Source organism: Lepidochelys olivacea, assembly GCF_965140295.1.
Source record: "Lepidochelys olivacea isolate rLepOli2 genome assembly, chromosome: 3".
Taxonomy (NCBI): domain Eukaryota; kingdom Metazoa; phylum Chordata; order Testudines; family Cheloniidae; genus Lepidochelys; species Lepidochelys olivacea.
Window position 1 is genome coordinate 10,378,648 of NC_140413.1, and position 25,137 is coordinate 10,403,784.

The 25,137-nt window shown below is 47.9% G+C and overlaps 2 protein-coding genes and 1 long non-coding RNA gene across 3 annotated transcripts in view; 2 read left to right on the forward strand and 1 right to left on the reverse strand.

The window, feature by feature from the left end:
* LOC311517726 overlaps positions 1-12,223 on the forward strand; it is a 32,014-nt gene extending 19,791 nt beyond the window's left edge. Inside the window, exons 2-4 of the long non-coding RNA XR_014710775.1 lie at positions 1,259-1,330; positions 10,752-10,876; positions 11,179-12,223. This is a non-coding gene — a long non-coding RNA (uncharacterized lncRNA). The remainder of the gene's footprint in view (positions 1-1,258; positions 1,331-10,751; positions 10,877-11,178) is intronic.
* The window catches only part of FAM167A (family with sequence similarity 167 member A), a gene marked incomplete at its 3' end in the record, with an annotated part of 28,071 nt that extends 14,970 nt beyond the window's left edge, over positions 1-13,101 (reverse strand). Inside the window, exon 1 of the mRNA XM_084622812.1 lies at positions 12,835-13,101. The remainder of the gene's footprint in view (positions 1-12,834) is intronic.
* An 845-nt stretch (positions 13,102-13,946) lies between these two features.
* BLK (BLK proto-oncogene, Src family tyrosine kinase) overlaps positions 13,947-25,137 on the forward strand; it is a 92,599-nt gene continuing 81,408 nt past the window's right edge. Inside the window, exon 1 of the mRNA XM_084622047.1 lies at positions 13,947-14,182. Within this exon, the coding sequence (XP_084478173.1) occupies positions 14,160-14,182 (23 nt within the window). The 5' untranslated portion in view covers positions 13,947-14,159. The remainder of the gene's footprint in view (positions 14,183-25,137) is intronic.

Here is a 25,137-nt window from a genome sequence, read left to right on the forward strand (position 1 = left end):
ATGACACTTTCTCTCATTGTCACAGGTCCCTGGCTCAGGATTTTTTCTGCATTGAAAGACAAACCACTGCCATTGCGAGCCTCGAACCCGTCGCCACTCTCGCCCCAAGCGAAAATAGGCAATTTTCACTGTGAAACCTCCCAGGCCGCCCTGTCTCAAAATGTGCAAATAGATTTTTCTTTTGAACAACAAAGTGTCTTATCCCTCCCACCCTTTCCAAATTCAACGCTGACAAAAGGGATTTTGTTCCCGCTTCCCCCCGAGGTACATTCACCGGGGATCAGAAAGCTAATGCGGAAAGTTATAAGGGCAGCTGGTTGGAAAAAAGTGTGTGGAGTTCTAAGAGAACCAGTTTCGTAACCCTAACCCTAATTTGCTCCCAGCCTCTGGCTAGGATAAACAGAGATCCATCATATCCGAAATCTGGGACCTAAGTTATGTTCAGCCCTTTGCGCTGCCTTCTGCACAGGAGTCAATGCCACCCTGTAAGCTTGTGCACTTCATCAGTGCGATACGGTATATACTCCAGCTCAGGCATAATATATATCCAATATCCATGGCAACATGCGACACGCTGTATAGGTAAGAAGGAACAGTAACTAGTACACATTATTTATAGCGAATTATTGAAAAGGCTCTGCCTGGAGAGAATGACTTGGTTTGCTTGGTTACTGCTGACAGGTGAAAAGAACAGGAGGACTTGTGGCACCTTCGAGACTAACCAATTTATTTGAGCAAAAGCTTTCATGAGCCACAGCCCACTTCATCGGATGCATTCAGTGGAAAATACAGTGGGGAGATTTATATACATAGAGAACATGAAACAATGGGTGTTATCACACACACTGTAAGGAGAGTGATCGGGTAAGGTGAGCTATTACCAGCAGGAGAGCGGGGGTGGGGATGGGGGGGAAATCTTTTGTAGTGATAATCAAGGTGGGCCATTTCCAGCAGTTGACAAGAACGTCTGAGGAACAGTGTGGGGGGGGGGAATAAACATGGGAAAATAGTTTTACTTTGTGTGATGACCCATCCACTCCCAGTCTCTGTTCAAGCCTAAGTTAATTGTATCCAGTTTGCAAATTAATTCCAATTCAGCAGTCTCTCATTGGAGTCTGTTTTTGAAGTTTTTTTGTTGAAGAATTGCAACTTTTAGGTCTATAATCGGGTGACCAAAGAGATTGAAGTGTTCTCTGACTGGTTTTTGAATCTTATAATTCTTGATGTCTGATTTGTGTCCATTTATTCTTTTACATAGAGACTGTCCAGTTTGACCAGTGTACATGGCAGAGGGGCATTGCTGGCACATGATGGCCTCCCTGGCCCATAAGTGAGTATGGCTCGAGCCAGCATTCCTTGTGCACCCATTGAAATCAATGGGCCTTTGCAATGAGCAGATAATGCTCTGGTTTTCTGTTCCTGCAACGGGTTAAGAAGAGGGCATTTCGTGAAATATGAAGAGAGCAGAGACTCACTTGGCTGATTTTTAGAACAGATAAGAAAACAAATCATGTTATTGCAATGCATGATTCAGCCTGTGGAGCCCACTGCCACATGATATTACTGAGAAAATAGTAAACTCTGAAACAGACTTGGACATTTGTGAAACCGATAACTATAGCAACTGTAGTAAAAGCAGCTAGGGTAACAATATTCAAGTGCTTTCAATACTCATGACATACTGTGTAAGCTAATTGCCCCTGGGAACAGGAAGATATTCCCTGCCCCCAACCATGGCATTGCACTACACGATGAGATGCATTGTGAGGGTTTTATACTTCCTCTGAAGCATCTGGCATTGGTCACTATTGAAAACAAAATGGTAATCTACTGTAGTTGGGCCATTGATCTGTTCCAGTAAGCATGGCTATTCCTATGTTTCTAACTGTACAGTGACAGCTTTAGCCTTTGAATATTGTTACCCTAGATGCTTTTACTGTCCAAGTCAGTTTCACATTTGCCTCAGTAATATCATGTGGCAGTGGGTTCCGCAGGCTAACTCATACACTGCATTAACATGGTTTTGATAATGATATTAATTAGTCATTTGCCACCTAATTCCTGAAGCTCTGCAGGAAAGCGATGCGCTCAAGTCCTTAATATAACTCTGGAGAGATGTCAGGAGAAGCTTCCATCCTGTAGAATGACTCAGCTTCCCTCTTGCCTTCATGTCTAGGGCACAGAGGGAGGAGGGTTTGGGGGATGTGGAACCTTCCACTTGCTTTGTCAAAGCCCATTTGGCTGACAGGTAATAATAACATTGCCATTATGAGCCAATGAGGGGCTGATGAAAGGAAATGGAAGGCGTTGAGCTACGAATGACTCCATATTAAACAGTGAGGTCCATGGCCTTTTACACTGCTGTATAATGGAAGGGGCATTTTAAATGACCTACTTTAACATCAACCCTTTCCCCACCCGACAGCTGCCCCGTGGCTTACGCGACGTGGCCCACACCTTGTCTTATTTGTCCGTAGAGCACTACGCCTGGCAAGGCATTTTGCACTGCTAGCTCCCAGTGACTTCAGTGGGCATTCAGCACCATGGGAGGTCGAGCGTCAAGGAATCAACAGGTTAATTTTATTGGGTTGGATTTTTTGGAGGAAAAAAGAAGGACACAGAACTGAGATTTGGTTAATATTCTGTATCAAATGGAGTGATGTGCAAAGAGCAAAGTATCCCTTTCATTTCATTATGTCAGATGGACAGTACATTATGCTATTTCCCTGTATTGTTCTGAATGAGCAGCAAGTGATTTAATAGCCTTTATCAGTCTACTCATTTATTCTTTGAGAAGAGAAGAATATATCAAGCTGCAAAACCCTAGACTTCCCTGGCCCAAAGAAAGGACTTACATAGCTCCTTTACTGAAGAGCTCTCCAAGTTGCCTAGTGGACTGTGCACTGGACTGGCCCCCAGGAGACCAGTCACCTATTCCCGACCTTGAGCAAGGCACTTCACCTCCGTTCGCCCCTCTTTAAAATAGAGGTAGTGATACTGACCTCTGCTGCAATGTGCTAGCCTGGTATCATTAGCAATAAAAAACAGGGGTGATCTATGCACAAATAGCAAACAATGTGAACGTAAACTGATTTCAGTGTGAGGCTATGTAGGGACACTCTGATTTCAGAATCAAAGAGGCTACAGTCAATTGTTTTAACCAATGTCAATTTTTGCTACTTTTATTCCGAAATAAGTGACTCCCCTCCCCTGTCTCTCCCTCCTGCAGACTTGCGCCAAAGTACCTAAGTAGGTTTTAGGAACCTGACTGAGTTCAGCTGGTGCAAGTCTGTGTGTAAACCAGACTTCTGGGCCGGATCCTGGTGAGAAAAGCAAAATCCATCTGAATGATTATGATGATTTATGGTTTGTATTGTGGTGGCGCCTAGAAGCCTCGGTCATGGACCAGGACCCCATTGTGCTAGGCACAGGGCAAGCACAGAACAAAAAGATGCTCCCTACCCTGAAGAACTTAATGGGTCTTGTTCCACATGAGGACCATCGAGGATGGAAATTTTAGCTGCCACTGGCCGGGTTACCTGGGCAATCATTCTGTGGCCACTGATACACTCAATAGCAGGAGTTGCAACATGACCCAGGCCCATGGGAGGCTCATATAAGAGATATTGGGAGGCTAAGCCTCCACAAAAAGGGACGACTATGCAGGGGGGAAATGCTGTGGATGCGGCGTGGGACACCCCTCTGAAGGCAGCTGGAAACAAAACTCCAGAGAAGTTGGGGGACCCACACTCTGCCCTTAGCAACTACAGTTACAGAGTTGGGAGGCTTTGCTCACTAAGCAGCTCTGATGATCCAGCCAGAACTTATGTCGCCTCTGGCCATGATCCAGCCAGGCCTTTGGATTCATGAGGAAGTATCTGTTCTCTCCACGAAAGCACCGGGCAAAATAATTTCAGGGAACAGGCATAGAATCATAGGGTTAGAAGGGACTGCACGTGGATGTCCATCTAATGGACTTTGATCTCTGCTGCATGGCTTACAATGAATGGGGAACCTGGGCCTCTCAGATGGAGGAACAAAACATTGCACTGGTGCTGAGAGTCCTGCCTGCCCACTGAAGCCAATGGGAGCAGAGGGTGCTCAGCACTTCTGGCCCCAAACCCATGGGAGTTCCATGCGAATATTTCTCACGGCCAGTAGCAAGGGACACCCATGTAATGGAGGGACTGCTGCTAAGGGGGCCCACCTACTCCCCTTTCACCCTGTCCTGTGTATGCTGAATTCCCGCCTCTCCGTCGATAAGCATGCCTGCTCAGTGTGGCTCTCTGTCCCCCTCTAGTGGTAGCTAGGCCAACTAGCAATTGATGAGCCTGCCACAGCCTTGGCCAAGTTAGTTGAGACAGTAGAAGCTCATGTATTAAAATCCAGAGGTCCTGGTTTTGATCCCTGCTGCCGACAACTCCAACCAGGAGTGTAAGAGTTACATATGTAGGATCAGTGGAGAAGCCAGCTGGGCACTTCTGTGCCTGCTGATTCCCTGCCCTCTGCAGGTTCACACTGTGCCCAAAGAGCAGCGTATAAACAGGAGAGCAAAGACATAATCCCTGCTACAGGATGCAGAGGGTAGATGGGGAGGCAGGATGAGGGTGACCAATAGAACAGGGCGCAGTTATTTATGGCTGTTATGTAAATATCTTGCTGGTTCTTGTGGGTGTATTGACTTTAATTGTACAGATAAGAAGGTTAGGCAGAGGAGCTTCCAATTACAGCCGAAAGAGCTGGAAAATGGGGTGTGGGCATGCTTCTCCCTGGCAGCATACAGGGAGGTGGGGTAATTAGACACACCGGCAGCAGCAATGTTAATTATGTGCACTGCAGTAGCACCTGGAGGCATGAAATGAGATGAGATCCCCATCATGCCGGATACTGTGCAGACAATCACTGCTCTGAAGAGCCCAGAATCTAAATTGGAAGACAGACAAAGGGCTGATTATTAGTCCCATTTTGCAAATGAGGAACTGAGAGCAAGTGACTTGGCCAAGCACACACAAGGAGAGCCGGGGAACTGAACCCAGATCTCCTGGGTTTTAGTGCTTTGCTTTAACCACAAGGTGATTTCCCAGGATCCCGGAGTGCAGCCCTTCTCTTCTTACATGAGTAGCACCTTCCCATTGATGTCAATGAGACTACTCAGGTGAGGAAGTGTAACACACACTTCTCCTGGGTGCGGTATTGTGTCCCATCTAGTGGCACTGAGATCACTTAGGGCACATCTTCACTGGCAAAGTTAAAGCGCTGCCGGCTTGTGTAGTCACAGCAGAGCACAAGGAGAGAGCTCTCCCCGCGCTCTAAAAACCCACCTCCGTGAGGGGCCTAGCTACCAGCGCTGGTGCACTGTCTACACTACGCCAGTGTAGACAGTTTTTTCACACCCCTGAGCGCAAAAGTTGCAGCGCTGTAAAGTGCCAGTGTAGACAAGCCCTTAGAGAAGGAGAGGAAATGAGTCTGCTCTACAGCCCTAGCTAGCAGCCAGTTGGCTTTTAGGTCACGCGGTAGAGGCTCATGCACTGAGCTCCAGAGGTCCCCGGTTCAATCCTGCCTGCCGATGACTGAAGTCTGTCAGCCTTACATAAGGGCTGCAGGATAGGGTCCCAATGGCTAGATATGGCAAGTTTCTCAGTAGTCATGATGATAAGGGGGCACCAGTCATAAAGAGATAATCCCTGATTCAAATAATTTACAATCTAAATATAAGACAAGTCCCCGTGGAAGATGATAAGCATCTGGAGGCAGGACAGTCCCTTTGTTACAGCCTCTTGTGAGGCATTGAGCAGAGGTGGCTGGAAAACAGATTTTCTGTCTGGCAAAAAAACCCCTCAAAATTCAAAAATAAATAAATAATAGGGACAAACAGCTAAAATGTGAATGTTGTTCATGAAACAACATTCTGAATGAAAATTCACGTTGGCTCAATCAAACCTTTTATTTCGATACATTCAAAACGTTTCCTTTTTTTCCCCCAACATTTTTTAACATAAAATAAAGTCGATTTCTAACCCGCAGGTTGTTTTGATGGGAAACACCCCAACTTTTCATTCTGCAAATGTCAAAGTGGGACACTGAGGCATTTTTGGAACTTCTACACCCCCCCCTTTTTTTTTCCCAAAAAGAAATTTCACAGACACTCATGAAAAAAAAATTCAGTTTCGTCAAAGTGGCGTGACCGTTTCCGGCGGCAACCTGTTTGTCTGAAAATTTTCCAGCCAGCTCTGATGTCAACTTCTCAGGTCTTGTTGAAGATGCTCAGAGCACCGGGTGCTCTGTACCTGGCAGAATCGAGCCCTGAAGGGAGCAGTTTTCTATCCCTCCTGAGCCTTAGGTTTGTGTTGAACAATATACGGATTCATCTCCTGCCAAAGGAGGGGGAAGAAGTTGCTTTGCTCTCTCTAGGGTGCCTTACTTCCTGGGTATGTTTGGGGAGGGTAAGGAGAGCTATTGCTTGCTGCTGTCACCAGCTGATCTGCTGGGAGCCGGGAAGCAATGGCTGGTTGCGCTGCACAATCGGGAGTGAGTTTGCTGTGGGGCTGGCAGAGAGGAGCTCGCAAACGTTGCCATAGAGATTAGAAGAGGGCAGGAGGCTGGCTCCACTCTCCCTGTGACCGTTAACAAGCAGCTTTTCCCCTGCATTCATATGCCAGCCGGTTCTTGGTGGAACCGCATCACAGGTGCGCGGTGGGCAGGGTGCAGATGGTGCCGATGCTGGGAACAATGGCTCGCCCTTTTGGCCTGTGGTTTCCAGTCAAAGATGGGATGCTGATACTCTTGGGTTGAACAGTCCCTTACTCCACAAGTGGCCAATCAATGGGGCTGCTCGTGGAGGAAGACTTCCCTCCGCATGAGGAAGGGGTATCAGAATTCGGTGGCTTTGGGTTAACAATAGGCGCACATTGTTGGAATTGTGTTGCACGGATCTGTCTCCGTGCACTTATACCCCCAAACATATGCAGCATTGGTGGGACAAAGAGCAGGTGGATAAATAACAGTCCTTGCAGAATGGACGTTAGAGACTGAAAAGACCTATTAGGTCATCTGTCCATCCCCAGGGCTCTGTGGAGGATTGCTCTCCCTGCATTATATTAGAGCATGTGAATGTCTGATCTATTACTGTATCATTTGCCATATGTCCCTGCCACACAGATCCATTTCCATAATGTCCTTCAATAGCCTGGAACAACCTTCAGCCTCATGAATCAAGAAGGAAAAAAACCATGTTCAAGACTAGTCTCTCTGTGGGCCTGATCCAAAGTCCGTCAATGTGATTGGGAGTTTTCCCATTGACTTCAGTATGTGTTGGATCGGGGGTAGGTGTGTAGGGAATACGATATAAATACATGCAGCGGTACAGCTTAAAGGACTGATTGGATTGAGTTTCACCTGGCGGCATTACTCATGGGTAGCAAAGCCATGAATGCATTATGCAGGTCACTGTGGAGCAAACCTTTACACTGGAGGACCACTATCCACATCATGTATTCCTCCGACACGCTCTCAGGCTATGTCTACACTTACGTGAGTATGTAGAGTCCAGACACTGCATGCCCCCCGTAACATGGGTATAAACAGCAGTGTATATGGTGTGGCACCTCCTAGGTGAGTCCAGACACACCAGAACCTTAGGGTATGTACCCGGCATGGTTCCCTACACCCCCAAGCAGCGCCCTCTCTGCCTACGTTGCTATTTTTAGCAGTATCGTGTCCTGCTGCCTCCCTGCCGCCAGAGCCTTTCCCCGCTGCCTCTCCCTCTCCCTGCCCTCCCCCACCAGAGCCTTTCACCGCCATGCATAGCGACACAATGCAGTGTGGACTCGGCCTGCTTTTCACTGTGGCGTGTAGCTACACCTACCCTACACACCACTGCCAGTGTAGACAAGGCTACAGACACACGCTAACGCAGACCAGCTGATTCTGAACCCGTTTCGTTACGGAACAAATACGTTCAAGAAAAAACACTTTGGGACCGTTTTAGAGAATTTTACGTTTTTTACTGGGACCAGTTCTTGAACCTATACTGGCTTAGTGCCCAGAGGGCATCAGTGCTGCAGGTGCAGACAGGCATAGCTCCCCCATGAGTGCAACTGCACAGGGCAGAGAGGGAGGTATACGAGGCCTCACATCTGAGCTAAAATAACTTTTCTGAACCCCAAATACCATGATTTTAAAGTCTGGCTGTTTCCCCAAAAGTCTGTGATCATCCTTCTTGCCTCTCGCCCTTTGTCTGTTTAGTCTGTCAGCTCTTCAGCTCAGGACCGTTTCTTACGATGTGTTTGTACAGCGCCTAGCGCCATGGGGTCCCAACCTGGATTTGAACCTGGAGGCACGATTGTAATACCACTAGTGCCACCACAAATACAATGACAAATAAACACATCCGCTGGCTGCTGATGCTAACTGGAACAGCAGTGAAATAGTTAACACTGAGTTATCACCAGCGTTCCCACCATTGTTCCTTCTTCACGGTAATAAAACCTGATCGTGCAGTCCCAGGTTCCAGCACCGGTTGCTCTGGACTCCTCCCAGCTCATAAACATATTGTCTTTCCTATGGTAGCCCTGGCAGCTGAGGGAGAACATTCCCACCCTAGGCTCGCATTGAATGGCATCCTTTACATTCCAGTCGCAAGCAAATGAAATCAATGGAAAGACTCCCACTGATTTCAACAGGTTTTGGATCAGGCCCTCAGTCTGCTTCCCAGACTCTGCGAGGTGAGTAGGAAGAGCTGAGCTTTTTTCACCTCCTGGTACCTGTAATTAGGTGATGCGTCCTGGCCCTTTCCTTTGTTGCTTCTCTCAAATAATGATCAGGAAGATCCAGAGAGGGGAGACGTGGGGACCGGCTGACCGATCGCTCGCTGGTTTGCAGGGGAAATGAAACCAATTCACCAGACTTCAGAAAAAGAGCAAAACTGTGATAAAAAGGGATTCAGGGAAAAGGGAGGGGACCAGCCCTGTCAAACACACCCAGCCAGCAGCACTGCATCCCCCAGTCATCCCTGACGGAGAGAATTCAGTACAACCGACCTAACATTGCCTTGTGAATTCCTTGTGCGTCTCCTCATCTTTCTTCCAGGGGAAGGCTGTTCACCCAGAAAGGCCCTAAAGATTAAAATCTAGGATTTTCCCGAGCATCTCTCTGAGCATACAGTACACCCAACCTTCCTGAATCAGTGCTGGGCCTGATCCTGAGCAACCGTGGCTCCCCCTGGCCTCACACTCTGCGGGGATCAATGAAAGTTTTGATCCCTACATTTTATAGGACTTTTTCCAGGCTAATTTCAAATCTCAGTGGTCAGTATCAGGGCTCAACTGTATAAACACAGAGGTAGGCCGGGTCCCCACAAGCAAAGACACTATTCCCCCCCGCCCCTTGTCAACCTCAAATAATTCCCCACACTTCCCAGGTGTGCATAGCCCGAGTTGTGGGCGGGTGGGGGGGAGGGGAAATCCTAGCCCCACTGAAGTTTTGCTATTGATTTCAATGGAACCTGGATTTCTCCCAAAGCGTTTAATTCTGACTTCTTCCTCGGAGCCCAGTTTCCAGCTTTTTGCCTACTGTATGAGCCCATCCGCAGCCAACTGCAACTGGTCCTCACCTCCTGTTATGCACAAACCCAGCCAGGGTCTGACCAGTACCCTTGTGGGAAAGAGAAGCAGAGTTCTGTAACTGCCCTGATTGGACCTAAAGGCTGAATTTTCAGAAGCACTCAGGCAACAGAATAAGCAGCCACACAGCCCAGGGAGCCCAGCCCATTGCGTGCAGATCCCTTCTGAAAACACAGGCACTGCTGGATGCCAGGCACTTTGTGAATCCGGCCCTTGTGTAGCTGCCTAAATAGGAGCTGAGCTCTACTGAAAATCGGGCCCCAGGGTGAGCGCAGAGCACTTGGAAGCCTGGCCCCGAGCTCTTTTGAACATGCTGGTCCCAAGGGCTCGGTTGTGGCCTTGGCCACAGCCTTGCACCATCAGTGGGGACTCCCGGTAGGACTCTCGCCCTACCACCCCAAAGAAGGGAGAGTAATTAGCCATTGGAACCGCTTGCCCAGGGTCGTGGCCCACTGAGGTCGTTACATGGGGATTGGATGGCGTTATCAGAGATATGCCCCAGCAAGGCAATGCATTTGGGGCAGGAATTACCCAGTGGAATCCTCTAAGAGGTGCGTCTAGGATGATCACAATGGGCCCCTCTGGCTTTGAAATCGAGGAAGCTGTGAATCCATCCCGGAGTGCTTCAATGCAAAGGGGCAGTGTGGACGTGAGCCCTGCTCTACACTGCTCCCCCCCACCCTGCCCGCTTTAGGATGGTTTGTGCCCTGGCAGTGCCAGGAGGGAGCAGCCCCTGCTCCACAAAGGGCACGAATGGTGATCCTCACCTGAGGACACAAATGGGGTGAGGGCAGGCTCCTTGTGCCCAGCTGCACATAGGTCAGACACAGCCTGGTGCCAAAGGTCCCGAGGGCACCTGGGCTTGTGCCCTTCCCTGCCTCTCTGCTGGCTGCTGCCCTTCACTCCAGAACCAGCTGCATTTCACTTGGGCTGTATGAACAGAGGCAACAAAGTGCTTAGGGATCCTTTGGCAAGTTGGCCTGTGTAAATGTAAAGCGTTCTGTCTCCTTCTGGGATGAATGAAAAATACTTCTCTCCCTGGGAGCTGTGGGGCGTGAGTTAACTCCTTACATACAGGAGGGAATTTAGCCTGGGGAGAGGTTTCTTATAGAAGCTCTTTACTCCTTTCAGGGCTTGATCCTGTGACCTGCTGAGCACCCTGCACATCCATTGAAGTTTCCAGGAGTGGAGGCAGTTCATGGCAGCTCCCCGCCGCTTGCAATATTGGGCTTCAAGTTCCTTTTAAAACAGACCAGGTACAGGGGGGTCAGTATCCATTGTCTGCCATAGCTATTGTTCCAGACTCTCTGTCTCATCCAGTTCCGTGCCTTCGCATGTGATCCATATAAACACACAGCTGATTCATTTCTTTACCCGGCATTCACCAAAATTGTCAATCGATCCACGATTGTTTAAAGATGAATTGACAGCTAACCGCCCCGGAAAGATTCCAGGTCTGGAATGCATCCGATGAAGTGAGCAGTAGCTCATGAAAGCTTATGCTCAAATAAATTGGTTAGTCTCTAAGGTGCCACAAGTCCTCCTTTTCTTTTTGCAGGTCTGCTAACTACCACAGGGTCAGGCTCCTCTTTCCTGGACTCAGTTTCTCTGCTATGTTTGAAAAACTCAGGTGGCTGAGAGTTGATTATGAGCAGAACGCAGCTACGAAATGGGTTTATAATGACCACAGGACAAGAGGTAATATTTAAATGTGCATTAGCAGGCAGCCCTGCTTTCGCAGAGAGATGAGAAATGTTAACTCTTCGGACACCATCCAACACCACATTTTAAAACTATGGCACTTAAAGAAACAAATCACTGGACTGTACTTACAGCAGAATCTCCCTAACTTCTATTGACAACTGGGAGCTCCACTGAACTTTGTAAATTAGCAACTCCATGAGCAAACAAAGCAAAGATAACCCATCGCCAGGTGGACCAGGGTTTATTTACTGGAAAGGAGCAGTCTAGTTGTATTCATGTTAATAATGTTGTAATCACAGTAAATATACTGTTGTATATTTCATAAGGGCAGGGAAGTCTTAATAATAAGAGTGCTTGCTGCTCTGGAATCTTTACTGAGAAGTAGTTAGAGATCCCCTTAGTAATTTACGTGTGTATCAATTATACGGCGCGTGGACTGGCAGTGTTCTGCTGTGCTATGATTCAAGAAACCCAAAGCCCATGGAAAAGGCTTTGCAGGAGTTCTGGATTTTTTCCCACTGTTAGAACAGACTGTCTGGGCCATATCCTCAGCTGACGTAAATCAGTAGAGTTCTGGTGGAGCTGATTTGCTCCAGCTGAGGCTCTAACACAGTGTCTGACTCAAAGATGGAATGACAATAACCCTGAAAACACCATCCGCCAAGGCAGCCCATCCTGCCTACACCTAGCACCCCAACATTCACTTGCACAGGGTCGGGGCTGTGAGCCACAGATGATTTTCCCTTACATGGCCCAGACTCTGCTCAGTTCCACCGGTGTCCGTCTAGGGATTTTCTATTGACTTTGGCCAAGATCCCCCCCCCACACACACACATCCCGTTTACAGCCATGTAACTGAGAAGGGAATCTGTTCCTGTACAGGCTTACTGGGAGTCTAACTGAACGTCCTTGATGGGGCTTTTTGGGGGGGGGGGGAAATGGGGGATGCAGCAGCCACTTTGGGCCAAATTCTGCTCAGATCCAAACCCTGCCACAAGCTCATTCAAATCAACAGCACTGCCCAGGGTGTAGTCCCTGAATGGATTTTGGGAAGCCATAAAAAGTGTGCATTCCCGGGACATAAGATGTAGGGTGACCCGATGTCCTGATTTTATAGGGACAGTCCCGATATTTGGGGCTTTTTCTTATATAGGCTCCTACTACCCCCAACCCCCTGTCCCGATTTTTCACATTTGCTGTCTGGTCACTCTAGTAAGGTGCCCCTCTGGAGCACATGAGCACACCTGATAATGCCCTTTCCTGGACTATGCTGGGGTTAGTATGGACAGCTCCCAACAAGGGGATCTCCACTCGACCTCCACCCAGTTCCCGGGCTCGGATACCACTGTCTTACCCTTGACCATATTACCAGGGACAAAAAAGACCCGTGAGGCCGTCTCATCAATCCTCCTGCTAGTGCCTCTTTTATTGATGCTTCGCTCCATCGTCTGGGTGACACTACGGTTTACTACGGCACACGTTAGGAAGCAAATAAAGGAATCGAACTTACCGGGGGCTGAGTCACAATTACTATGCCAGAGACATGCTGTCTTGCTCTGTCACTCCTTCTGCCTCTGGTTTGCAACTTGGGGTTTGCAAAGCTCAGTCAGTGGTGCCATCAGGTTTCTGTCTGGCTCTAGTCTCTGTCTTGCTGCTGAAATTTCTGTGTGTGTGTGCGTTTTAAGGGATTTTTTTGTCGGTGGTTGCGTCAGGCCTGTTGCCTGGATACAGGCGAGCTATTCCAGTTGGAGCTTTTCAGTCCAGATTTTCTGTCACCCTCCCATTCACACCACTGAGCCCTGGTCCCTACCTCCCACCAAGTAATAACCCTGAAGAGACCTGAAAGGGAGCAGGAGCTGGGCTGGGTCCTAAACACCCCCAGGTTCAGGTCGCTGGGGTAAGGAGCAAAGGAGGGCTGGGTGCATGAGAAGTGAAGTCCGTGCAGCTGACAAAGCATCTGGGTTGATGGCACTTACCCTTGTTGTCGGGGATGGCAGGCCAAGATGCCTGAGATGTAATAAACCAGATGCCTGAGATGTAATTAAAAACAACAGGAAGCCGGGGTATTTCAGAATGTGGCAATGGCTCTTGTATGAAGACTCCCTGGCATGAAGCAATTCAGGAGCCACCCCAGGGTATTCTTATTTAGGACAATTACCAGCTGTGGTTTGAAGAGCACAGCTTTTGCTTATTGGTTCCCCGATTATGCTGCTTGCACGGGGACCACAGAGCAGTCATGGGGGGCCTATGAGAGGAGCTTTGAAAGCCCTTTGTTCAGATCCAGATCCTGAGAGCTACTGAGCACCTCCTGAGTGGGGCTGAGCTCTCAACGGCTAGGTAGGGAGGTAGAGAGGTATGTGGGTGAAAACATGTTTCTGTTATCAGACTTATGACACCGTCTGGCCCTGTCTACACTAGCCAATGAAACAGTGTGATGTGCTTTTCTAGCAACAACCCCCTTTTGTGTTTAAACATTTCTTATTGGAAAGGTGCTAAGATTGTTTCAAATCTCAGGGCTGGTCTACAATGGAAGCTTACATTGGCACAGCTACATCACTGCAGCCTGTGAAAAATCCACCCCCCTGCGAGACATCGCTATGCCGATCCCTGTGTAGACAGTGATAGGTTGACGGAAGAACTCTTACCTCTCAGGGAGGGGGATTAACGACGCTGACGGGAGAACCCCGCCCGTCATTGTGGAGCGCGTCTACACTGAAGTGCTAAAGCTCTGCCAGCGTAGTGTTTTACATGTACCCATAACCTCAGAGCCTGAAAGAGAACCTGGATGGCCAGAAGCGATCTCAGCCCGGATTCACCAAAGTCCTATGCCTTGGGATGGATTTAAACACTGGGTTTAGGTGAGTAAAGAGCAGTGGCTGCCAGGCGTCAGGCTGACTTTAATCCCTTTCTAGCAATGTTAAAGTTTAACCCTTTGGAGGCTGAGGCTCTGTATTTACCTACACTTGTAAAGCACTTTTCGCCTTTGTGTCTAAGTGCTGTGTCTGTCTTTAAAACACACTGTGGCGTGCAGTGTTGTGGTAGCCATGTTGGTCCCAGGATATTAGAGAGACAAGGCGGGTGAGGTCAAATCTTGTATTGGAACAACTTCTGTTGGGGAGAGAGACCAGCTTTCGCGCGTGAGCGCTGTGTAAGCTCAAAAGTTTGTTTATCTCGCCAATAAAAGATATTACCTCCCCCGCCTTGTCTCTTTAAAACACATTGAGCATTCAGCTTTTGTTTGTCTGGCAGTTTGGAAGTTGCTAGTGCTCTGAAGGGTTAAACCCTTTCATTCCCCTTCCCCACATTCACATACTGCTCTTAAGCTTTTGTGAGAGAAATGCATGACCTCCCCCTTTGTATAGGTGTGGGGGGGGGAATGTCTCCTTCTCTAGGTTTCTTTGCCTTCCCCTCTCTGCTGCACACCAGGGCCATTCACATGGCATACATACAGCAGCGAGAACTCATCTCCTCTTTCTCCCACAGGACAGCCCCCTATTTAAGAGGAGAATCTCCTGTAGCTGTTAGCAGAGCAGGGCTTATGACACACAGCTGAGCAGTGCTGATACCAATCAAGAAAAAGCTGTGGCATGTAACACACCAGCCAGTTCTTTACAATCGATGGATTACGACTGGGATTTTTAAAGGAACTGAAGGGAGCGGGAGCCTCCTTTGAAAATCACAGTTTAAGGGTGGGATTGTCAAAAAGCAGCTAGGCAATTTACAGAAAGAAAAGAAGTACTTGTGGCACCTTAGAGACTAACAAATTTATTTGAGCATAAGCTTTCATGAGCTACAGCTCACTTCATCGAAAGCTCATGCTCAAATAAATTGGTTAGTCTCTAAGGTGCCACAAGTACTCCTTTTCTTTTTGCGAATACAGACTAACACGGCTGCTACTCTGAAACCTGCAATTTACAGAGTGTCTCTTTGTTCTGTAGTTGTACAGCGCCTAGCACAAAGGGGTCCTGCTTCATGACTGGGGTGCTCCCACGATAATAATTAATAACAATAATGGTCATAATAGACTAATCGTACACCATAAATGTCCAAGGCATAGATGAAGCTAACAGCTCGCAAACAGCCCATGGGGCAGAAATATTTTCACATAAAGTGACTGTCAGTCCAGATAACAAACACATTTGAAAAAAATCAAAGTTTATTTGTGGGTAATTCGCAAATAAGTGGGGGTGGGAGAGCAAAACTTGTCAACTTAATTATTTGCTGCAAGCAGTTTGCCCTGCTCTACCGCTTGAGAAATTCTGATTCCATCCAGCAGAGGGCAGGGTTGCAAATTCACCAACCAGCCCAGTCCAGTCCAGTGTTAAAGATGGCTCCTCCCCAAAGGGTGTGTCTGATTTGAGTTTAATGTTCTAGTGATTTAAGACTTCATTCAGGTTTATGAGGTCACCTGACCCCCCTGAAATGAACGGCAGCCATGTTTCTACCTATAGTCGGGTGCCAAGAGGGAAGGGGATTAGATTATCATTTATATTAACTAATGCAAAAAAATCACATAATTTGGATGTAGCTTTGAAAACATTCAGTGTGGATGCATAAAAAGTATCTGATCTGGAGTTTGTGTTTGAAAATAAACCTGCATGTTTCTCCCATACCTTTCCCACCCCACCGCTCAGTAATCACACCACTTATTTGACCCGATCCAGCACCGTATTAGATTTCTTGGTCTCTGGCTCCTGTGCATTGCCAATGGTGGGAGTCATCTTCCAGCAATGTCCCTGTCAAGGCATCATTGCCTAGTACTTATCAAGGGCTTTCTCAAGCAACACACTGAAAACTTGGTTGCTAAGTCCATCGTACTGGACTGGCTTATTGTGGGTTTGCCAATCCACGTGAAGTGAACTGGAGTTGTGCAGAGTTGCTGTCTGCCGTTTCTCAGACCAGGTGCTCTGGATCGATTGGTTGCGTGGAACCCAGGTTGGCTGCACATAGGGTGCCAGCAGGTGTATGCCATCTGCACCGTGAAGGTGGAGATTTTCAGAGCTGTGTAGGAGATTTAAAGGCACAGCTCTAGGCTACTGTGAAAATCTCAGTCTTAAATTACTGGGGTGAAATTTCTTGAGAGGAAGAGCAGGGCTTTTTTGTTGTTCTTCATCAGGAGGGTGTTTTGGTGACTGCTGTGGAGAGGAAGGATGGTCCAGTGGTTTGGCCTAGGACTCCTGAGATGCGGTTTCACTGCCCTGCTTGGTTGCAGGTTCCCCATTTGACAAGGCAAAGTCTCTCTGTTTGCCACCTGTAAAACAGAGAGAGCAGCGCTACCCTCCCTCACCAGCGTGGTGTAAGGTTAAATGCACCAGGTACTCTGGTAAGGGAGCTGTCGACAGTGTGCCCTTGTTGCCAAGAAGGCCAGTGGCATTTTGGGATGTATACATAGGGGCATTGCCAGCAGATTGAGGGACGTGATCGTTCCCCTCTATTCGACATGGGTGAGGCCTCATCTGGAGTACTGTGTCCAGTTTTGGGCCCCACACTACAAGAAGGATGTGGAAAAATTGGAAAGTGCCCAGCGGAGGGCAACAAAAAAAATTAGGGGACCGGAACACATGACTTATGAGGAGAGGCTGAGGGAACTGGGATTGTTTAGTCTACAGAAGAGAAGAGTGAGGGGAGATTTGATAGCTGCTTTCAACTACCTGAAAGGGGGTTCCAAAGAGGATGGCTCTAGACTGTTCTCAGTGGTAGCAGATGACAGAACAAGGAGTAATGGTCTCAAGTTGCAGTGGGGGAGGTTTAGGTTGGATATTAGGAAGAACTTTTTCATTGGGAGGGTGGTGAAACACTGGAATGCATTACCTAGGGAGGTGGTGTAATCTCCTTCCTTAGAGATTTTTAAGGTCAGGCTTGACAAAGCCCTGGTTGGGATGATTTAATTGGGGATTGGTCCTGCTTTGAGCAGGGGATTGGACTAGATGACCTCCTGAGGTCCCTTCCAACCCTGATATTCTATGATTCTATGACCTCCATTTTTTATTAACATCTTAATTCTTCCTGCCTGAGGATCTCAAAACACTTTGCAAACATAAATGAATTTAGTCTCCCAACATTGATGTGAGATAGTTAACACCTCCGCTTGACAGACAGGGAAACTGAGGCACAGAGGGATTAAGTGATTGACCCAGCATCACACAGCAAGTAAGTATCTGAACCAAGATTAGATCCCAGGGGTGAAATCCTGCTCCACTGGCAAAATTCCTATTGACTTCCATGGGGCTGGGATTTCAACCCAGGTCTTCTAATGCCATTATGCTCTTTGTTAATACGGCTGTTATTATTGTATGTTGTTGTGTAGAGAGCATTGTAAGTGTCTCGGGCGTTTTACAGAGGCATAAAATATGAAGGGACGTGATGCCCACCCGAAAGTCTAACTTGGGCAGATCTGATACATGGGGTGAAGGTTCAAAGGTGGGCGCTTGCAAGCATGCCTGCTAGCAGCAGATCCTCGCTGGCAGGCTTCAGGAAAAAATACCCTTCAAGAAGGGATTGGAAGGGAATGGTGAGTGCTTGGTATACATAATAATAATAATTAATAATTAATAATAATATCTAGGCCTTGTAGAGCACTTTATATCTGTAGATCTCAATGCACTTTATGAAGGAGGTCAGTACCATTATCCTCCTTTTACAATTGGGGAAACTGAGGCAAAAGTCAGGAAGGGATTTGCCCAAGATTACCTAGCAAACCAGGGAATTGAACCCAACTCTCCAGAAGCCCAGCCACTAGGCCACATTGGCTCCCCTCCACAGGTTTCTCCAACATTGCATTCAACAAGACACCAGGGCCAGAGTGGGAAAGGAAGACAACCCTTTCCAACTGCACAAGGAGGGTTGCAATGAGCAAGCAGAGGTGTAAGCGGAGCGAAATGAGAGTGAGGTGGGGAGGTGGAGTCATGCAAAGTGAGGACAGCTCTTTCTATCGTGCATGGCTTTGTTTACACTAAAGTTGCTCTGAACCCAGGTGAATTGGATGCTGGTTAATTCAATTTAGCTAACACCTTTGTAGTCGTTAGTCTGGACTTTCACCAAGTTCTCCCAGGTTTTTGGCTTCCCAAACACATATGACTTGGACTAAACAATTGGGGAGGGGCCGGGCCATACTCACAAATGTGTTAGCTAAGTCAGTTAACAATAATTAACTTGAGCTAAAAATTGGGTGACCAGATGTCCCGATTTTATAGGGACAGTCCTGATTTGGGGGGCTTTTTCTTATATAGGCACCTATTACCCCCCATCCCCGTCCCGATTTTTTACACTTGCTATCTGGTCACCCTAGGGCAACCATGTCCTATAACTAACACTATACTATAGTATAGTAAAGATGTGAGCTGTAGCCCAAGGAGTTTTTATGTTAGTGATCATAGCCTGTGGAACAGCGTGGCTATAGTCCCTGTGCCTCAGTTTCCCCCCTGTGAAAGGAGGCTGACAATTCTTTGCTTCATAGGGGCGCTGCGAGGATAAATTCAGTACTGTTTGTAAAGTGCTTTGAGATCCTCTGATCAGGTGTAAAATTTAATCTTTCCTACTCTTCCATGCAGCTGTTGCCCTTCGACACAACATTATAAAACAATAATTACAAAATGCATGTTTAGGCCCCAGTCCTGCACTGAGTTCCAGACAGGTGGGCCAAGGAGGAAGACCTGCAAGTTACATAAGAAAGGCACTGAGACCCCTGCACATTTGAATGGCATGTAGCTGAGTTTAAAGGTTAATAAGACATTCTGTTCTAACCAGCAAATAAATGACTCATTTACTTGCACAGTAAAATCAATACACACACAAACAAAGGCTGAAGAACTGTGTTACCACAATAATGGAGCCTGCGCTGACCCCCTGTTCATATTCTATTCATATCTGTGTTACTGATTTCAACTCAGCACATTCAAAGTTGCCAGGAATACACAGCATGACTGAGAGCCTGTTCCAAAGCCCATTCAAAGTCACCAGTAGGACTGCCATTGACTTCAATAGGCTTGGGACCAGGCCCTACATCAGTAACTAAATCGCTTTAGTACAAAAAAGAACCATTGATGGCCCAATCTTGATGCTTATTTATCCGTCAGTCATTGCTTTTATGGAGCACTTGCCCTACAGAATGCATCTCAGCGCAATGTACTGTGCGCCAAATTATGTCTAGTCCAGTGTGAATGCGCAAAAGGAGGAGGGGGCTGGGCATATGTGACATCTGCACTCCCCTCCTGGCATGTAGATATACACATAGGCCAGGTCTATGCTAAAAAATTAGGTTGATCCATCTGTGTCACTCAGGGGTGTGAAAAATTCACATCTGTAGTTAAGCCGACCTAACCCCTGTGTAGATGGCCCTAAGGTGGCAGAAGAATTCTTCTGCCAACCTATCTACCACCTCTGGGGAGAACCTCTCACCAACTTCTGCTAGTGAGAGAGACAAGCTTTCGAGCCATGCAAAGGGCTTGGCTACACTTGCGAGTTACAGCTCAGTAAAGGAGCCCCGGGCTCACTCCCCGTCCACACTGGCAAGGCCTGTAGAGTGCTCTGACTCCGCGGCTGGTCTGCTCCTGGTACTCCACCTCAGTGAGTGGAATAACGTTTGCTGCACCCCTGCTGGAGCGCCGTGGTGCCAGTGTGAACGAGGTGTTGCATTTCTGTGCTCTGATCACCCTCCGGAAACGTCCCATAATCCCCTTAAGTCAAATGGCCACTCTTGTCATTGTTTTTGAATCGCTGCAGGAATGCGGATGTGCCCTTTGAAAGCTCCGTTTCTGACAGCCCGGCTGCTTATCTGCTCCGAGACAAAGCAACCATTAGTGTGGAATGCTGTGTGTGAGAGAGAGAGGCGGGGGCGAGAGGGGGATGTGCCGTTGTCTGAATTTACAAGACAGCATATTGACATGCTCTCAGCCCTCCAAAAATCCACTCTCTCTCACCCCCCCCACACACAACACACTCCCTGTCACACTCCACCCCATCCCACCCCACTCCCATTTGAAAAGCACATTGCAGCCACTTGCATGCTGGGATAGCTGCCCATAATGCACTGCTCCCAATGCCCCTGCAAGTGCCGCAAATGTGGCCACGCCAGTGTGTCTGTAGCTGTCAGTGTGGACAGACTGCAGCGCTTTCCAAAGGCTGGTTTAACGCAGAACACTCTACATCTGCAAGTGTAGCCGTGCCCAAAAGCTCTTCTCCAGGTCTGCGAGAGGTACTCAGAGCGCCACAGCTAAATACAAGGTGGAACAGATAGTTTATCACAAGTAGTTAGCACATATTTGAAGGGACCATTCAAGGCGAAGTGGCCCGTTAACACTCCTGCAGTCATAGGCCAGAAAGGGGGGTTAGTGGGTTACTTTCTGTAGGATAACAGTTAGGTCACCTGAAGATCAAGCTTGCTTCACCCACAGAGTTTCCTTCATCTGAATTGTTGTGTGGGTGTGGGCAAATCACTAAACTGCTCCATGCCTTAGTTTCCCTATCTGACACGAGGAGATGATGGTACTTACCCAGTGCTTGGAAATCTTAGAATAAAAAGTACAGTTCAAGGACAAACTTTTATTAATGATCACAAATCTATTCTTACAGCCGATGCTTCAGAAGAAGGTTTAGGTTTCCCATAATGCACCTCACTGTGCTGCAACAGACTTGGGCAATGCCATGCTATTGCTATCCCTGAGCACGAGCCGGTTCATTTTCTGACAGGGGGCCCTGACAGTTGTGTTAGAGGATCTGCAAGGCGATAAACTCGTGCGTCACTGGCCCAGCCTCACTGATCCTGGAGGGTTCCCTTCTGTGAGAAGCTGAGTGCCCTCAGCTCCCGTTGTAGTCAGGAAGAGCTGAGAGTTACCCCGCCTGAATACAGTCAGTATCGGCTCAATCCTGCTACGGCACTGAGCACCTCTTGTAAACTGCAGGATGTACTCAGCGCCCAGACTGGATTGAGCCCTTATTTGCTAGTGCAGTCTGGTATTCAGGGGCTCACACTAACTCACCGGTGGAGCGTCATGTTTCACTAGCCTGCTAAATGACCTCATTACCAAATCATGTCTCCAAATACCCGGGGGCATTCACTGACATTTTAAAGTAATAAGGGTGCAACATCCAGTCCATTCTCCAGCAGAATGAAGCAGGAAGTGTTATAAATGTCAGCTAGATGGGGAAATAATTATCGAATGATAGAATCACAGAAGGGTAGGACTGGAAGGGACCTCGAGAGGTCATCTAGTCAAGTCCCCTGCACCCAAGGCAGGACTACATAATAACTAGACCATTCCTAACAGGTGTTTGTCTCACCTGTTCTTAAAATCCTCCTCAACCTCCCTCGGCAATTTGTTCCAGTGCTTAGCCACCCTGACAGTTAAGTCTACACTATATACTTACTTTGGTATAATTATGTCACTCACAGGTGTGAAAAATACACACCCCTAAGCAACACAGTTATGCCAACTTTAACCTCCGGTGTAGACAGTGCTATGTCGGCGGGATTAGGAGCGCCGGAACCTCGGCAGAATTGTGGGGGGCGTGAGGACCCACCCCTCTCTGTGGCCCGGCCCCCTGCTCCTCCTCTTCCCCCCCCCCCCAAGGCCCCACGCCCTTGCCAGGCTTGAAGCTGGAGCCAGGCCATGGTAAGAGCTGCCCAGGGAACCCGGTGAAATTCATTCCGATGCAAAGGCCCTGCACAAGGCCTGTGTGCCTCTTAAGCCCAAATTTCAGGGGTAAGAGGAAGTATGGGCCAGTGGCTTGATCACTGGCCTGGGTTCAAGTGCCTACCTACTACAGACTCCCTTGAAGAAGTCACCCTGTCTTTCTGTGCCTTTGTTCCCCATCTTCAAGATGGAGATGAGAGCACTGTCCTTCTACCGCACAGGGGTGTTGTGAGAATAAATCCATTACAGATTGCGAGATGCTATGGTAATGGGATAAGAACATCTCTAAGATGCATCTGATGAAGTGGGTATTCACCGACAAAAGCTTATGCTCCAATACGTCTGTTAGTCTATAAGGTGCCACAGGACTCTTGGCCGCTTTTACAGATCCAGACTAACACGGCTACCCCTCTGTACAGGAGTGACTTTCATATAGAACACCAATGGGTCTATTTCAGTGGATTCACTGGCTTCTAGATAAAGTTGAGTTTCAAATTCCAGGGTGTCACCGCTGTTCCAGTTGTTCATAGCTCTTCCAAACAAATACCTTTTGGGTGAAATTCTCCGTGCTTTGTCTCAGTCCCAAGGTGAATGGCTCTGGGAAGTTTGAGCAAACTCCGTTCAGCTATTGTTGAGTTATTCCAGCGTGTGGGTGGTGGAAAATCCTCTAGAGTATGTTCTGATTAGGGATTTTAACTCAAGAATGGCCGAACCTAGTAAGTTTGGGTAAAATTGTGACTTGGGCTGCACACCCATCCAGGGGCATGAGAGGAAGTAAGACTCCCTTATACTGCTGAGTGAACTACCTGGATCTTGGATCTGGCAAGTGGCATGTGGGTGACGCACCCCCATGACTCCTCCCCCAGAGCAAGTGGACAGGAAATAGGTGGAGCCAAGGCTCCCCTTCTCTGGTGTACCGCCTCGTGAGCAGCACTGCGCACTCCGAGCAAGGAGGAAGCAGGGAAGGAGAGGTGCCTGTGTTACCTCAATCTGCCCAGGCACTGGAGTACAACGGTTGCATACAGCCACCGTGCACCCCACAAGGAGCTGCAGGATCAAAGCGTGTGAAGTGCTTTAAGACCCTGGCATGTGAAGTATGAAACATTGTTGCTAGTCAGCTAGAAAATATGGCAGTAGGGGGAAGCAAATCTGTAGCTAATGCAGACAGTAGTTGTCACACAGCCAGCTAAGGGAATATATATATGTCATCTGGCTGTGTCACCTCCCAACAGCTGAGTGACTGTATGATACAACCGAGGCGCTTGTGGAAATGGAATCCCTGACAGAGGCTGCAAGGGCTCTGCCATCCCCAGAGATGCTGGATGGTGAGAGGTTCTAGCAGGAGTCCTACAAAAGCAAAGACTATAATTCCCTGGGAGCAAATCAGGTGAGGGAGATGTGCAATTTCATTCATTCTAAATACAGAGCATCCAGTGGAGAGCTGTTGTCAAGGTTCCTCCCCCACTCTGAACTCTAGGGTACAGATGTGGGGACCTGCATGGAAAACCTCCTAAGCTTATCTTTACCAGCTTAGGTCAAAACTTCCCCAAGGTACAAAATATTCCACCCGTTGTCCTTGGACTGGCCGCTACCACCACCAAACTAATACTGGTTACTGGGGAAGAGCTGTTTGGACGCGTCCTTCCCTCCAAAATACTTCCCAAAACCTTGCACCCCACTTCCTGGACAAGGTTTGGTAAAAAGCCTCACCAATTTGCTTAGGTGACTACAGACCCAGACCCTTGGATCTTAAGAACAATCCTCCCAACACTTGCACCCCCCCTTTCCTGGGAAATGTTGGATAAAAAGCCTCACCAATTTGCATAGGTGACCACAGACCCAAACCCTTGGATCTGAGAACAATGAAAAAGCATTCAGTTTTCTTACCAGAAGACTTTTAATAAAAATAGAAGTAAATAGAAATAAAGAAATCCCCCCTGTAAAATCAGGCTGGTAGATATCTTATAGGGTAATTAGATTCAAAAACATAGAGAACCCCTCTAGGCAAAACCTTAAGTTACAAAAAGATACACAGACAGAAATAGTTATTCTATTCAGCACAATCCTTTTCTCAGCCATTTAAAGAAATCATAATCTAACACATATCTAGCTAGATTAGTTACTAAAAGTTCTAAGACTCCATTCCTGGTCTATCCCTGGCAGAAACCAGCATATAGACAGACACACAGACCCTTTGTTTCTCTCCCTCCTCCCAGCTTTTGAAAGTATCTTGTCTCCTCATTGGTCATTTTGGTCAGGTGCCAGCGAGGTTACCTTTAGCTTCTTAACCCTTTACAGGTGAGAGGAGCTTTCCCCTGGCCAGGAGGGATTTCAAAGGGGTTTACCCTTCCCTTTATATTTATGACAGCTGTAAAGGCATATGAAGGTGGTGTGTCACCTCTCAAATACTCGGAAAGCTCAGGGCCTGCCCATGTCCCCACTGGAGTCAGGGGGACTTTTGCTGTTGGGAGCAGAATGAAGCCCTTAGAGAGCTTTGTGAGTTCGATGCAGGATTGCTACAAGGGCCCCCAGCAGTGTAAAAGGAAGAGCCAGTTCAGAGATGAACATAGAGAGGTTCCATCCCAAAGCCAGCGAGGGACAGTTCTCCACTGTCCCCCATCCTTGTGCTGTCACTGATTCCTGCACAAAACGAATGCAAAGTGGGTGACCGGGTTGCTTTTCAGACCCTCTTGGCATGGAGTGACTGCAGGAGGAGCAAGGCAGTGGAGAACCAGGATTCACTGCTCTTCTCGGGAGCAATGTACTTAGTTCTGAGGGACAGCATGGCCTATGTGGCAATAGTGAGCAGGAGGGAGTAGTGTGAACTGCACTCATTTCTTTACCTTACAGGCTGGCTAGCTACCTGGTGCTTTAAAGGGCTGAATTCGGGGATCTGTGAATGTTCTGGTTGGGAGTAGGAACTGGTGGTAGCCAAGTATTTCTTGGGTGCAACCTTGTGTAGTTACAAAGAATGTACAAAGTCCTGGGTCTCTGACCACAGAAGGAACCACCTTCCCAGCCCCCATAAACCCATTTAGTCAACACCAGACTCGAAAGCTCGCTCTAGCTTTTTCCAGAGTCAAGCAGGGTGTGTCTACACTGCAATAAAACACCTGTGGCTGGTCTGTGTCCATGGACACGAGCTCACAGGGATCAGCCTGTCTGGCTATTAACCTGCAGTG